We start from the raw sequence: 15,779 nt of genomic DNA on the forward strand, positions 1-15,779 counted from the left end.
AAGCCCTTTCTCAAGGAGAACGTCACTCACTCACGGATGGGTGGCTCTCATGCCACGATGCTAGGGCCCTGGCTACCGATAGCTCCCCGGAGTCCTGATGCAGGTTTTTGGTGAAAGCCAGGGTCTCAAATTTAAATGCCTTTGGGGGCTAGGCTGGTAACTTAAAAACATTTGAAGCTGCCAGGTATAAGAGGAAATAGGGGGAACTTTGGAGAACTGAGCATGTGTATATTCTGACTACAGACATTCAGATTCAGATTTTTAAACTACAATTTTGCTGGCCAAGCAAAACACTCAGTACTGGCTGGAGTCACTGCCTGCCGGTTTGCGATCCTGCATTCGCCTGGGTTCTGTATCTGCTTTTCCCTGGTTGCTTCAACCTGCTGCTGCTGATCCACAGCCTGTCGCCCAGTCACTACGGGAACGCGAGGGCGCTGAAGACGGTCCCAAATTCTGGCGCGCCTCCTGAAGGCTCGGTGTCCCTCGCCTGCGCTCACGACGCTGTCCCCTCCTTCTGCACCCCTACCCTCATCTCGGAGGGCCTCAACCTACTGAAGCTTGGAGTTTCTCAGAAGCCATTACGGGCTACATTTTATCTCTACGGAGATAAACAACGGAGTTGTTGCACCTGGGACGTTCTGCCTCGGGCGACCCGGGGCCAGATGCAGTCCCAGGCCAGCGGGGAGACGGGGAGATGCAGTGGGCAAGGGGAGCCGGGGATCCAGGCCCGGTACCCGGCTGAGAGGCGGGACCTGCGGCAGAGGGGAGCCCCGCCCCGGCCCCGCCCCTCAAGACCCCGCCCCCAAGCTCTAGAGTTTCGGCCTCCGCTCCCACCCGGCACTGAGTCCCGGGACCCCGGGAGAGCAGGCGGTGGATGGTTGTGTTTCCTCTGCCCGCGCGGGGCATCACTTGCGCGCAGAAAGCCCAGAGCTGTAGCGCAGCCGGGATTTCCTCTCCTCCTGGCACCCGCAGACGCCCCTGCAAGTCGTGGCCGGAGCCAGAGTACCCTCCCCTTTGCGCCTCACAGTCCTGCTCTGCGGCGCGCGTTCCACCTCCGCGCCTTCTTCGCCCGGCAGGCCCGGGGAGAAAGAACCGGCGCCCGAGTTCTGGGCAGGGCGCTCGGCGCGAGGTGCGGGATGGAGAGCAAGGCGCTGCTGGCCGTCGTTCTGTGGTTCTGCGTGGAGACCCGGGCTGCCTCTGTGGGTAAGGAGCCCACTCCCCAGAAGGAAGACGGAGAGGTCGGGTGCGGGCGGAGAGATGGGGATGCGGAGAGGTCCTGGAGGCCGGATCTAACTCAGACTCAGAGAGCTGGAGAGTTGGAAGTGACTTGACACTTTGTGGTTTTTCATTTACCAATGAGGAAACTGAGGCTCTTTGGTGGGCCCAAGATGATCCAGAGAGCCGGTAGTCTCCGGAGCGCAGTTCCTTTTCCACGACTTTGGTCTGCGACAGGGGCCTCGGCTGGAGCAAGTCCTGCGGAGCCGACACACCCTCGGGCTTTCGGGAGGCGGGGGTGGGAAGGCGGGCGCCCGGGGCTGGCAGGGGAGAGGTGTTCCCGCAGGCGGGAGCAGGCGCTGGAACGCTGTCCGGCTGGGCGCACCGCACTAGCCTGGACTCGGGGAAGGAAGCCTTGCAGGGAGCGCAAGCCGTTTCGCTCGGATCTAATCGTGCACTAGGCTCTGCCTCTGTAGGAGTTGAGCAGGGACCCCGGTGTGCCGTTCCCTTCTGGCTGGAACCCACAAACACACCCACTGTATGAGCTGCATTTCGGGGAGGGAAACTTTTTTTCCTTGCTTGGTGCGGGATGCCGCTCTCCTTGCAGAGAGAAGGTGAAATTGGGCTCGGACTCGGGATTGTGACAGCTTCCCAAAGTGTCTCCAAGAAACACTCACCTTCTTATGTAAAAGAGTGACATCTTTTAAAGCTTTGGTCTTTGGGATAAGCGCATGATCAGAAGTTCACGATCTGAAAACTTACTCTGCGGGACTCCGTACCTGGATACAGCGCCACTCGCCACTTTCCTTGCCACCTAAAATTTCAGTCCCCTTCAGGATTAGGAACACACATGCTCTTGGTGCAATGAATGTCTGTCTTTCTCTCTTCGCGTTCCCCGTCATCCCTGCCCGCTCTCTTCTCGTATCTCTTTTCTGTACCCACAGTTTGCGGATTTCCAGATTTCCACTCTTTGGAGGGTGAGAAAGGAGAGAGGGTGGAGAAAAGGAAAAAAAAGAAAAAGGTCAAATGATTCAGGGAAAGTTCCTTATATTGAAATAAAAGACTCTTAAAAAAGACACACTCGTACACTGTTAAGATCATCTGTCTATAGTTACTGAATTTTCTTGATAATGACTTGGTTCATCAGGGCCAGCTTCGCCGTGGACACTCATTTGTCCCTGACAAGAAGTCTCTCTCCCCCTTTACAGTGTGGAACATGTGGTTGTTCTGTATCCCACAAAGAAGTGAGTTGCTTCTAAGCCTGGGGTGTTTCATAGCGCAGCAGTGTAACTGTAATCGGGTTGCCCTGAATATAATGATGAGGTTGCCCTTTTGGAGTGTGTGACTTACTTAATTGGATTGGACTATAATTGGTGCCATCAAATTCTAGAGACAGAGGCACTGTTGTTTTTCCTTCCTGTCTTTGAGCTGGAAGGGTAATAGCACACACATGAATTAATTTTGGTTAGGGGATTTGAACATAGAAGGGCTTTTTATGGACTAGCAACATATGCGCTTCTTAGGGTTATTTCTTCAGAATTTCTGAAGAGCGGAACTTAAACCTGCCAATGAAAATGAATGAAGCTTAAAGGAGCAAAACAAAATTGAATGTTGGTTGGTCTACGGATATGAATTTGAAATTATCATTATTGATACAGTCTTGCTGAAAAAGATTTTTGTTGTGTGCACGTCTCTAGAATAGTGTGGTGTTGTCTTAGCTTCCTGTGAATGGAGAACATATCTTTAATGAATTTTTTTAACATAAGAAAGTGTGGCTAGAGTGTGAGATAATCTGTGACAATAATTTATGAGAGATCTTCAAGAACTCTTGTTTTGGCTGTAGGGTGAACAGAACTATTTAGAACTTTGCCTTTTACTACCATTTTTTTTCCTCACATAAATGTGCCCAAATAATGGGCTCTTTCTCATTTGGATCATTGTACAAATTGTTTTAAGTTACTGTTTTCAACACGTTTCTCAACCTAGTGCTTCCCAGTCATGTTTGATATTTGTACGCATCCAACTGAGTTGTTTTCATTTTCCTTTTCTTAAACAAAGTGAGACTCCATTGTTGGGAGGCTTTTCTATTGCTTTTAAACACGTTGCTTTATTGTTTGTCTACTTTGGGGCAATTATTTCCTTCCATATTGAAAAATGCTATGCTGATTAACTGATCCTGATATCCCAGATCAATAGCTGTCCAAGAGGGTCCCGTAGACCATGTATGATCAAGTCACCTGAAATACATGTTAAAATGCAGATTTGTAGGGCTAGGGATATCTTACACATCCTAAAGTTTAAGAATTACTACCCCAAACACAAGTCAGTACCAATACCAATTAGTTTCTGAGATTTACTGATATAACTTAATTTCTGGGTTTTTTTTTTTTAAACAAGGATATTGATCAACAAATCTACAATTATATCAGCAACTATTTTGCACATCTGGGTGAGTGTGTAGAAATATGTGTGATCAGTTGTTCATTTTACCTGTAGCTGTTCACACTGGGGTCCACAGATTCAGTATATTGGGTATTTGCACTCAGTATGTGCTCATTCTGTTTACTCATACTTTTTCATATTTGCTAATACTGTCTTATTTACCCAACAAGATCAGTGCCAGTTTAGGCTTAGGGAATCACCGGTTCTCTTTTGAAAATTATTTATTTATTTATTTTGAAAATTCTAGTGTAATTAACATACAGTGATATATTAATTTCAGGTGTACAATATAGTGATTCAATAATTCTATACATTACTCAGTGCTCATCATGATAAGTGTATTCTTAATCCCCTTTGCCTATTTCATCTACCCCCTACCAACCATCAGTTTGTTCTCCATATTTAAGAGTGTATGTTTATTTGTCTCTTTTGATTTTCCTTGTTCATTTGTTTTGTTTCTTAAATTCTACGTATGGGTGAAATCTTTGGTACTTGTCTTTCTCTGACTTAGTTCACTTAGAATAATACTCTGTAACTCCATCCATGTCCTTGCGCATGGCAAGATTTCATTCTTTTTTATGGCTGAGTAATATTCCTTTGTATATATACCACATCTTCTTTATCCATTCATCTATTGATGGACACTTGGGTTATTTCCATATCTTGGCTAGTGTAAATAATGCTGCAATAAGCATAAGGGTGCATGGATCTTTTTGAATTAGTGTTTTCATTTTCTTTGGGTAGAGACTCATTTGTTCTTAGCTGATGCGACTTAAGGACCATATTAAGATTGGTGCTTACCCAGCATCCATCACTTTTTAAGGTGGTGTTTTGGAGATCTGGATATTAGTTAAGGCCCTATCATGGTGGGCAGTTTTTCTTTCTCTGACAGTTTTTCAATACTTACTAGCTCTTTGCATTTTGTTCACAGAGAACTCTGTTTTTTCTTGTTGTGGAGTGACCCATGGTGAGAATCTGTCCCGTTGTATTTGTAGGTAAACACAGCTTTCTTGTGTTACAAGCTTGGTATCAGAAAGCTCAAAGTTTTGTTTAATAAGTTGAGATTCCTCAATTGTAATTCATTAGCATCATACTTTTTTAGTCTCATTCTCTGAGGAAAAGTATATTAATGGGCATGTTACATGGACACTGGCAAATGTTTTCTTTTCCTCAGTTCTTCTCATCTAGTTTTAAATTTTTCTTTTTTTTAACATTTTTATTTATTTTTGAGACAGGGAGAGACAGAGCATGAACAGGGGAGGGTCAGAGAGAGGGAGACACAGAATCTGAAACAGGCTCCAGGCTCCGAGCCGTCAGCACAGAGCCCGACGCGGGGCTCGAACTCACGGACTGTGAGATCATGACCTGAGCCGAAGTCGGCCGCTTAACCGACTGAGCCACCCAGGCGCCCCTCATCTAGTTTTAATGTACCTACCATTTTCCAGCTCTGGCAGTTCATTTACCAGAGGAAGGGCACTAGAAAATTGATAAAGGAAAATGAGACAATGTCAGGGGCACTCCTCCCCCCTTCAGGGTACATAGACGAACTGTATAGAAATCTCTCTAAGTAGTATTCATTAATCAGCAATTTAGTCAAATGTGTGCATCCTATGCTTTATAAGAAATGTCAGTGGGTCCTTTCCCAAGGGAGTGAGATCATCAGATGAAGGTTCATTTGGTTTCAATGTCCTATATCCTTTTGTAAGACCTTGAAGTTGGCAATGCAGGAAAACAGGAACTCCACCCTAGCTCCGTGAATTGCAGAACTTTTGTGTTGGTTTATGACCATCTGCCCATTCTTCCTGTTATGACACAGCTTGTGAACTTTTACTGGGAATGGTGAAAAGTAAATTCACAGTTTTACACAATGAATTGCTGAAGAGGCCTTTTAAAGTATAGAGTGTGCATTGTTTATAGAAGGTGTTTCCTATTGGGTCTGACTCAATGGCAACTACATTCATTTATTTAATTTGTTTCTAGGTTTGCCTAGTGTTTCCCTTGATCCACCCAGACTCAGCATACAAAAAGACATACTTACAATTATGGCTAATACAACTCTTCAGATTACTTGCAGGTAAGGATTAATTTTAGATTCAGATTTCCTGTGTTAAGTAACTCAGTGTTTATTGAGGGAAAATAATTTCCTTAAGCAGAATTATAATAGAGATGTAATTATATATGATGAGGTTTCTAATAAATGATTTAATAATGAAAAAATGAGAACGCACTTCTCCCACAATTTTTGTATGATTTTGCTGGCATTTTTTTCTGCTGCCCTCTGCCAACACACACACACATACACACACACACACACACACACACACACACGCAGAATAGCACCTGGCATATAGTATATAATAGACGTTCATTAAATATTGGATAAACAAGTGGAATTGAGGACTTATCCTTAAGGGATGCAGTTGAAGGAATTTGGGCCCTATTTATCATATTCAGGATGGCTCTTGGACATTTTATTTTATGGTTTTCCGAGAATTTTATTTTATGATAAAATTATGACTGGGGTAGCAATTTAATATTCAGCCATTAATATTACTGAGTATGTGTTCTGCACAAGTAATGGACTTCATGCTTTGGCTTGATGTGGTGGAATGCCTCTCTTCTCATTTGGTAGCAAGAAGTCCTGCGCTTGATTTTTGCTAACTGGGGAAGCAGGCTTCTTTGAAAAGAAGAAGAAGCATTTAAGTTTGTCTTACAGCCCCTGCCCCGGAAGGAAAGGTAGAAGACTTTGGTGTTTAACGTAGCGACCCAGAGGCTTTGCAGGAACCTCTCAGTGTGTCTTTGGCAGAGACAAACAGGTGGAGAGATGGCTGGAGGGGATGCTGCCCTCTGAGAAGAGAGCTGGGGGTCCACAAAGAATCTTGGGCAGCTTACCACCATTGAGAATGCTTGATGAACACCAGGTGTTCACCACAATGACACAGATCTATTTTAGACTGCAGAGGTGTAAAGGATACCCTTGTCCCCTTATCAAGGGTGGGTCACCAATACCCAGCCCTCGAGTAAAAAAACACGGTAACAGTGCTATTTCTCTAGCTTTGCTATTTGAAGACATATTTCTTAGATTTTCCTTGTAACCATCCTCAATAACAGAGCTTATTTAAAATCCCCACAGATCCCTCGTTCCCTTTTAAAAGTCATTCAAAAAATTTTTCTTATGTCCTAAAAAAGCTATGGAGTGTGTTAAAGTAACTTCATTAATGTAGCTGCAACTTCATGGAAATTTCAGATTCTTTGAAAGAAGAATCAATGATGTTGCATTCTTCTTTATGTGGACCGTCTTTCATAGGGCTTTGCAGGGAAGTGCTGCAGTGAAAATAACCTTTGTTTGAATGCAGCCTGCGTAAGATCTACGAGGCTCTTAGAAAGTTGCGCCCTCTTCCTTCAGAGCCTCACTTCTTACCGTCCTGTGTGCCCACTCTTATCTGACCACTCTGGCTTCCTTGCCATTCCCCTGATACTCCAGATACTCCTGCCCCAGGGTCTTTACGTTTTCTGTTCCCTCTGCCTGGAACACTGTCCCTCCTTACATTCAAATGGCTTCATCAAGCCCCATCCCTCCAGAACTCTTTACTCTTTGCATATTCTATATTTGCTCCATAATACTTATCACCGCCTTACATTTTATTTACACCATATATTTTACTTACTTTTAAAGAATTTCGGCTTTAAAGAGGTTTACTCACTAAGTCATTGCCTGTTTCTTCTAACTACACTAAAGTTCCATAACGGCATAGATTTTTGTCTGATTTGTTCACTGCTGTATCCCCAGACTTTGTCAACATGTGGCACGTAGCACATGTTGAATGAATATTTGTTGAGTGAATGAGTTAATTAATAGTAAACCCAGGAATTCTTATCAGTGATGTCTGAAGCTGAGTTCATGGCTTTTTGTCATTGGTGGCTCCAGCCTGTCATTGTTGGTAAAAAAGGCTGTGAATCTGTCTGTTGAGTTTATAGATGTTTGAGAACCAAAACCTTCTGTTTTCTTAGAAACAGTCTCCTAGTGTGGCATTTCACATGAATACTTCCCTGGAATTAATTTTTCAGGGGACAGAGGGACTTGGACTGGCTCTGGCCCAACAATCAGAGTGGCTCTGAGAAGAGAGTGGAGGTGACGGACTGCAGTGACAGCTTCTTCTGTAAGACGCTCACGATTCCAAAAGTGATCGGAAATGATACTGGAGCCTACAAGTGCTTCTACCAGGACACTGACGTAGCCTCGGTCATTTATGTCTATGTTCAAGGTAAGTGGGTAAATGGAATTCATTTCCCAAGTTGATTTGCCAGTTATAAAACACAAGAGGCGCAAAGCAGAATTGAGTACAATGGAGTACAACAAAAGGCTCACTCCAAAGGCTGTCTGCCAACAGGAATACACAAAATTCTCTCTCAAGGCTTCCCCCGAGGATAAGACTCACTGATTTGTTCTGGAACTTGGGCCCTGTTGACATCTCTGTTGCCCACTTGGTGTGGTTCTGATCTTTGTTTCTGAGGGAAATCTGTGTTCACAATTGGCTACGGGGATTTATACAAAGCCTTCTGATGTTTGAGAAAAAGAACCTGCAATCCTTGAAAAGGAAGATTCAGGAGTGAGTTATGGAGAGGTTTCAATGGAGAGATAGGTTATCTAAAACAGGGTAGGAGATTTTCCCAGGAATGCACCGGGAAACAGCCAAGGGCACTGAAGCTTTTTTTCTACCTAAGAACTTTTCTTTTCCCACTTCTACTTTGTGAAAAACAATTTTCATCCTCTTGTGCAAATGAAGACACTACCTCAAAGAGCGTTTCGAGGACAGTGTTTCTTTCCTTCACTTGTGTGGTCTGAGATCTTGGATGATGTGCCACATCTTTCTAGAGTTTGCAGTTTGGGATTGACATCATGGAGGTCAATTTAACATCCGTGTAGAATAAAACACAATGTTACATGTATTAAGTATTTATGATATAAATGATTTTTTCTTTTGTGTTTCAAAAATCTTACACTACCTTAATTTTCCTATGCAAACCCAGTTATAATCCTGTCAGATAATTTTGGGGAAGGTAAGTGTTATGTAGTATTTTGCTTGGATATACTAAGTATTTTCCTTTACAGTGAAAATGAGCTGTTAAGACATTTTATTTATACATTTATATATATTTTTTATATCCCAGAGGATTTGAGGCAGGTAAAGATGGTTTAGACTTATTTTCAGAAGCATCTTTTACAGAACAGGAATTTCATTAGCTTTGGGAAACACACTTGTGTCTCTCCATTTACATTTCAATAGTTCAGTATGGTCAGTGCAATGGAAGACCGGAGACTACATCAAAATAACGTTATGTCACTCCTGGACTGCACAATATTTGAGAATTATTTTTGCCCAGTGTAAGCACAGTCCAAGGTAGATTTCTGTGCCCTCCTCCTTCCTTTGCAGAATTTGAGAGAGACAGGGCTCAGATCTTCGAGAATTTCTGGCTCCTTTTGATCTGGCAGTCTTGGGAGATCAGGCTTTCTCAGAAGATTGCAAGGATTTCCTGCTTTTGGCCTGTCTGGAAGTACTACAAGATGAACCTCTCCCATAATATCTCGTTATTTCCTTCTCCCCGAGTCAGGAAACCTGGAGACATGTGAAAATTCATTTCATGAGTTACAGTAAATATTTTATTTTGAGAGGATGGGTGGTTGTTTGGGTTTCTTTTGTTTATTTCCTTTTTTTGGAATACTGAAATAGAATTGATTTACTGAATAGCTTTATTCTTACGTAAGGGGTTAACTTAGCTTCCAAAGACTTGTTCTGTAAGCAAGCTTGGTAATATTTCATAGCATGTGGCTAAAAGGTAGGTAATATTAAGAAGTAGCAGTCTCTGGCACTGTTTATTTGTGCACTGCCTGTCTTTGAGTATACCATTAAATTCTGCTTCCTGTCTAAGTCTAATGTTCTAGGAAGTGAGCGGTCCAAGATTTTGGTCATGAGGTTTAACAATGAGAGAGAAAGGATTGAAGTATTCCCTATGGAAAGCCCTTTAATGCCCTCCCCCCCATCCCTACCTTACTTCCTTAGTCTTCTGACCCCATTCCCTCCAGCAATGGATGGAGCCAGGAAGTGGGTCTTGGCCTCATAAGATAATGGGTATGGCATGTGGTGGGCTGGATTGGCTGCCTTTCTGTGCTTTCCAGCTGGGAAGGAAATCAAACCTCTGCTGTTGCAGGGAATTAGCTGCCTTTCTCTCCTTGGTTTAATTAACTCTTTCTCTACTTGGACCAACCACCCTGAAGGGCCCCGTAAATGCTTGATCACGTTTGTTGGGCATAGCAGTATGAACCATTATCTCTGTGAGATTTCAAGCGCAGTTTCACACCACAGTGACTCTATCTCTGGGGAACGGAGTAGTTTCCCAGCAGTGTATTAACATTGTATGAACCGGGGCGCCTGGGTGGCCCAGTTGGTTAAGTATCCGACTTCGGCTCAGGCCATGATCTTGCAGTTTGGAGTTCAAACCCCGCGTCAGGCTCTGTGCTGACAGCTCAGAGCCTGAAGCCTGCTTCAGATTCTGTGTCTCCATCACTCTATGCCCCTCCCCCACTTGTGCTCTGTTTCTCTGTCTCTCTCAAAAATGAATAAACATTAAAAAAAATCAAGAAAAAAAACCCCCATTGTATGAACAATGTTTGAATGACATGAAAATCTCCTTTGTTTTCTTCCCACTTTTTGCCACGGTGGCTTTTTGAGTTTTTGTCATTGAAGATATTAATGACTGCTGAAATCTAAGCTAAATTCAATAACCATTGAACATTATTTTATAACTAATCTTATATCTAGTCTTCACAGTCTTAAAATACTCACATAAATTTTTCTCTTGAGTAATTGAATCCAAAAATGGTTAGTTATTTTATGCTTATTTTAAAGATCCTTTGGAAGCCATTAGTTTATTTTCATGGTACTTAGACATTATTTGCCTAAAGAAAGACTATGAATTCTTTTTAACATCGGTAAAACTCAGTAGGTAAAGTGTACACATTTACCTTTAAAATTACTTTAAAATTAAAAAAAAATTACTTTAAGATTTATGTACTTGAAAAACGTTTAGTGTGTATGAGGAATGCATATGTGTATATGAAAGTATTTATGAAAAATGAAGTATGCTTCTTCATTTTGAAAAACATGGTACTGATCAATCTGTTTAAATGTGCAGCCTATAAAATATACTCCACTTGTTGACGATCCTAGGGAGAAGAGTCAATTTTATTCTGGGAGTTTTCTTTCAGATTTTTCACACACACACACACACACACACACACACGCACACGCACACACACTCCGACAGCCACATATCCCTGGAGCTGGATAGTTGCCAGCAGACCAACCTGTGGATTCCTTTGCCTGGTGTGAAATGTCATTCTTAATCGTTCACTTCTCCGGTTAGAGTTTATGAACTTGAAACAAGACCAACTTTTCTAGTGAGTACCATTAACAAATGGAATTTGATTTTCTTTTAGATTACAGGTCTCCATTTATTGCTTCTGTTAGCGACCAACATGGCGTTGTGTACATCACTGAGAACAAAAACAAAACTGTGGTGATTCCATGTCTTGGGTCCATTTCCAACCTCAATGTGTCACTTTGTGCAGTAAGTTACATCTTCTTCAATCATCTCTCATATTTTCATAATAAGAAGGGCAGCCTCTATATAATATATTATCAATCATGTGTGTTAAAGATCCTTTGGGAAGGGCCAACATGATAATAAATAAAGCCGATTTGTATTCTTTACTGATGAATTCTTTAGTGATCATTTTACATGGTTTTCACTTTTGGGTAGCACTTCATTCAATATTTGGCATTTCTTTCTCTACCCAGAGGTATCCAGAAAAGAGGTTTGTCCCTGATGGTAACAGAATTTCCTGGGACAGTAAGAAAGGCTTTACTATCCCCAGCTACATGATCAGCTATGCTGGCATGGTCTTCTGTGAAGCAAAAATTAATGATGAAAGTTACCAGTCTATTATGTACATAGTTGTGGTTGTAGGTAAGTGGACAGTTTCTTTCCGTATCATTAATATTAGACATTAAAGATTGGCTTCCTATATTAAGATCCTGAAGATTAAAGTATAGGGGGAAGGACAAGGGATATTGAAAAAGATATTAATTCAAGATCTGGTATGGCGCAATTCATTATATCTGCTCTTCTCTACCAAATAAACCTCTGTGCAATTGAGTTTTTCGCCTCTCTTGCCAAGACCAAGGATGGAAAAGAGTGTTATTATCGGAGCGTATTTTATGGAAAATTCAATGTTCAAAGCATTGCTTGGCATCCGTTCTTTTAATTATACCTATTTTACGGAAAATTCAGTAATTTACTAAAGCTGGCTTCATTGGCTTTTGACTACTCAAATTTTACTGCTTTTCTATCCACCGGGCAACATCTTTGAGATTCCTGCAAGTCTGCTTTGTAAGCCTCTGTGGGTGATTTTGCTGGGAGTTACCAAGTATTGCTGAGGCCCTCAGGGAAAAATGATGTGGCACGTTTTGAAGCTGCATCATTTTTGAAAAAAAATCCATGCAAAGTTATATTTGTTTTCCCCCTCTTTCTCTGTGTTTTCAATTTACTTGCTCCAGGGTACAAGATTTATGATGTGGTTCTGAGCCCCCCTCATGGAGTTGAGCTGTCTGTTGGAGAGAGGCTCGTCTTAAACTGTACAGCGAGGACTGAACTAAATGTGGGGATTGACTTCAACTGGGAATACCCTTCTTTGAAGGTAACACTAACAGTTCAAAGCCAGACCTCTAAATACTTTGATAATAAGCTCCAATGGAGTTTGCTTGAGAGAGATAGGGACTTGTCTGGCCAGATAAAATGCAAGGGCCTTAACTCTGTCTCTCTCCTTCTGTCTGTCTGTCTGTCTGTCTCTCTCTCTCTCCCACACACACACACACACACACACACACACACACACTTACTTTAAAAGAACTACAGAACGCATAGCACCCATGGAAAACAGATGCAATGCCAAAAACTCGGTTCCACTCTGCTATAATCAGGCAGTGAAGATTAGTTTTTTCTAGGTGATTACATCTTTCCAGGTTGCATTATTTCTCTGTGCTCCAAAGTCTTTGATCTGTTTTCCCTTTAAGGGAATTTGTCTTTAAGAGGTGGCATGAGACATACTTCTCCTTAAACAGTGGTCATACTTGCTTGTGTTTCTGTGGTACCTGTCCATCTCATTCCCACTATGTGAGGCTTCCAAAATCTTAATTCAGTTGGTTGCATTTATTTCTCTTGAAACCAAATATATTGGTAGCCTAGATGGTGTTAAAAGTTCTGAAGTACCTCTTATTAGCACGAATCGCATTCACCAAGGGCCAAGACTTGGTCCTGTGGGCATCTAGAAGCCACCAGGGGATGTTATGCTGGACTTTGAAAGTTCAGTAAACTCTTTTTCAGCATCAGCATAAAAAGCTTGTTAACCGGGACCTAAAAACTCAATCTGGGAGTGAGATGAAGAAATTTTTGAGCACCTTGACCATAGATGGTGTAACCCGGAGTGACCAAGGGTGGTATACCTGTGCGGCTTCCAGTGGGCTGATGACCAAGCGGAATAGCACGTTCGTCAGGGTCCACGGTAAGCGACGCTGTCCTTTGGAATCATGCCATGCCTTGAAAAGCGAGATCGTCTAAATGACGTTAGGTCAGCTAGAGATTCCTGTTTTGTTCATTCAGAAGACATGTCTGAGCTCTTGCGAGGGAGGCCACATGCCCTAGAGATCAAGAGCACGGCTTGGGTTCAAATCCCAACTTTAATGATGAGATGAGCCGAGACAGCAAGTGCTCACTAACTTTTACTTGTTGCAGTGTTTGTGGCTGCCGTTACTACAGTATACTAAGCAGAGTGTTGTTATCTACGATAGTTTTTACATTTTCATTTTATTTCGAGGCTGAGGGGCCTGTGTGAATAAGCAAGGGCTTTGCAATTGAGGAAACCTGGATTTAATTACTATCTGTGGGGCTTTGAGCAAAATAACTTCGTTTCTTTTTTATTCGCCTTCGCTGATAATCATGTCACATAATAACACGTCAGTGTCCGCGGTTAGGTGGTAATTCATTTGGCACTCAACCTTGGGCCTGGGTAATGATTTTGGATTTTATAATACGGGCATTCATAGAAGGGCTGGAGCCGAGAGAGCCACGCTCTGGTTGACGTTTCCGTAGGATTGCTGCGTCTTTTATGTGAAACACTTTAGGGAAGAAAGGGCAGCAGTAGGGAGACCAGATAGGAGGCTTAATTGCATTTATCCCGGTGAGAGCTGGTGAGTGGCTTGGACTGAGTGGTAGAGACAGAAGTGGGGAGAAGTGATCTGGTTCTGGATATGGTTTTGAAGATAGAGTCAACAGCACCCACCCATTGACTCAACGGATGAGGGGCCTAAGAGAAACAGAATGCAAGCTGACTTGAATCGTTAGCGTGAGGAGGTGAATGAGTGGTGGCTTTGTCGACCGAGATGGGGAAGACTGAGAGGGAAGTAAGATTTGGGGCGACGGTGTTGGGTGTGTTTATTTGGACAGGCCCATCAAACGTCCGAGTGGAGATAGTTGATATATAAGTCTGGAACCCGGAGAAGTCAGGGGTGAATGGCACTTTATGGCTGAGCCTGGAGGAAGGTGCAGATAAAGAGAAGGGGTCCAAGGACTGAGTCCCGGGGCAGATGGTGGGTAGGTATCGGGTGCAAGGGGGACGGAGGAGAAGGAGCACCCGAGGTTCCTGGAGGACTTAGAGAAAACTTCCCAGGGGAGCAAACGCTTGAACTGAGACTGGAGCAACCAGTAGGCTTGCAGTGGCCGCTCAGAGAGAGAGAAAGGTAAATCCAGAGGCCAGTTGATGGGGAGAAGCTGGACCGTGACCAAGGACAGGCAGTGTGGAGAATCCCTGAATTGTGGCAACTCACACTCCCTAGATCACGGACTCTTCATTTGAAATGAAAAACCAAACCAAATGACCATTCACTGAAGAAGTTGGCATTCGTAAGAGTAATTATTTTTATTGTTTTCCAGAAAAACCTTTTGTCGCTTTTGGTAGTGGCATGGAATCTTTGGTGGAAGCCATTGTGGGAGACCGTGTCAGAGTGCCTGTGAAGTACCTTGGTTACCCTCCCCCGGAAATAAAATGGTAACTATTAGGAATAACAGCAAAGCATTGTTCCCCCTGAAAGCAAACCCTTAAATTATACTAATTCCCGAGATTTTTTTTTCCCCCACAGGTATAAAAATGGAAGACCCATTGAGTCCAATCACACAATAAAAGTGGGGCATGTACTGACTATTATGGAAGTGAGTGAAAAAGATACAGGAAATTACACTGTCATCCTTACCAACCCCATTTCGAAGGAGAAACAGAGCCACGTGGTATCTCTGGTCGTGAATGGTGAGTTTGTTCCGCTTTCCTTCTCGGCCCCAAACCGATTATAAAGAGTACGATTACGGCTTCCTACACAGCGCCACCAGTCCTTTGTCACACCTTCTGCTTCACTCACATCAGGAACAGGCTTCTACGTATAAAAATGATCCAGGGGCGCCTGGGTGGCTCAGTGGGTTTAGCGTCCAACTTCGGCTCAGGTCAGGATCTCGCAGTTCGTGAGTTCAAGCCCCGCGTTGGGCTCAGTGCTGACAGCTCGGAGCTTGGAGCCTGCTTCAGATTCTGTGTCTCCCTCTCTCTGCCCTCCCCTGCTCTCTCTCTCTCTCTCTCTCTCTCTCTCTCTCTCTCTCTCAAAAATAAATAAACATTAAAACATTTTTTATAGAAATGATCCAGAGCAGTAGAGTTGAGGTGAGGTGTAGGACAGCACGCTCTGAATGTACGTGCTTAAGAGGCCACGCAACTGAACTGTTCAGCAGTCACATGCAGCATTGATGTAGATGATACATTCAATGGCTGTATGCTGTGAAATAAGCACCCCTCCGGGAACAGTTGTTGTGTTGCCTTTGACCTTGTCTCACGGAAGTGTGCACCTGGCATGCAAATGTTTAAGAGCCTTTTTGAATTTTGTGGGAAGCTGCTACTTTGAGGCATAGGCAGATCCCAGCTCAGAAGGCTTTTGCAGGTTGACATTGGCTGGCTGGAAGTTAAA

The 15,779-nt window shown here is 43.1% G+C and overlaps 1 protein-coding gene across 2 annotated transcripts in view; it reads left to right on the forward strand.

The window, feature by feature from the left end:
• Positions 1 to 854: 854 nt before the first annotated feature.
• KDR (kinase insert domain receptor) overlaps positions 855 to 15,779 on the forward strand; it is a 46,477-nt gene continuing 31,552 nt past the window's right edge. The window contains exons 1-9 of one of the 2 annotated variants that reach the window (XM_007075880.3): positions 855 to 1,203; positions 5,638 to 5,731; positions 7,726 to 7,922; positions 11,156 to 11,286; positions 11,517 to 11,685; positions 12,276 to 12,415; positions 13,102 to 13,279; positions 14,707 to 14,821; positions 14,913 to 15,076. In XM_007075880.3, coding sequence (XP_007075942.2) covers positions 1,137 to 1,203; positions 5,638 to 5,731; positions 7,726 to 7,922; positions 11,156 to 11,286; positions 11,517 to 11,685; positions 12,276 to 12,415; positions 13,102 to 13,279; positions 14,707 to 14,821; positions 14,913 to 15,076 — 1,255 coding nt within the window. In that variant the 5' untranslated portion in view covers positions 855 to 1,136. The remainder of the gene's footprint in view (positions 1,204 to 5,637; positions 5,732 to 7,725; positions 7,923 to 11,155; positions 11,287 to 11,516; positions 11,686 to 12,275; positions 12,416 to 13,101; positions 13,280 to 14,706; positions 14,822 to 14,912; positions 15,077 to 15,779) is intronic. The other variant, XM_042984510.1, reaches the window with a different exon arrangement.

Source organism: Panthera tigris, chromosome B1, assembly GCF_018350195.1.
Source record: "Panthera tigris isolate Pti1 chromosome B1, P.tigris_Pti1_mat1.1, whole genome shotgun sequence".
Classification (NCBI taxonomy): Eukaryota; Metazoa; Chordata; class Mammalia; order Carnivora; family Felidae; genus Panthera; species Panthera tigris.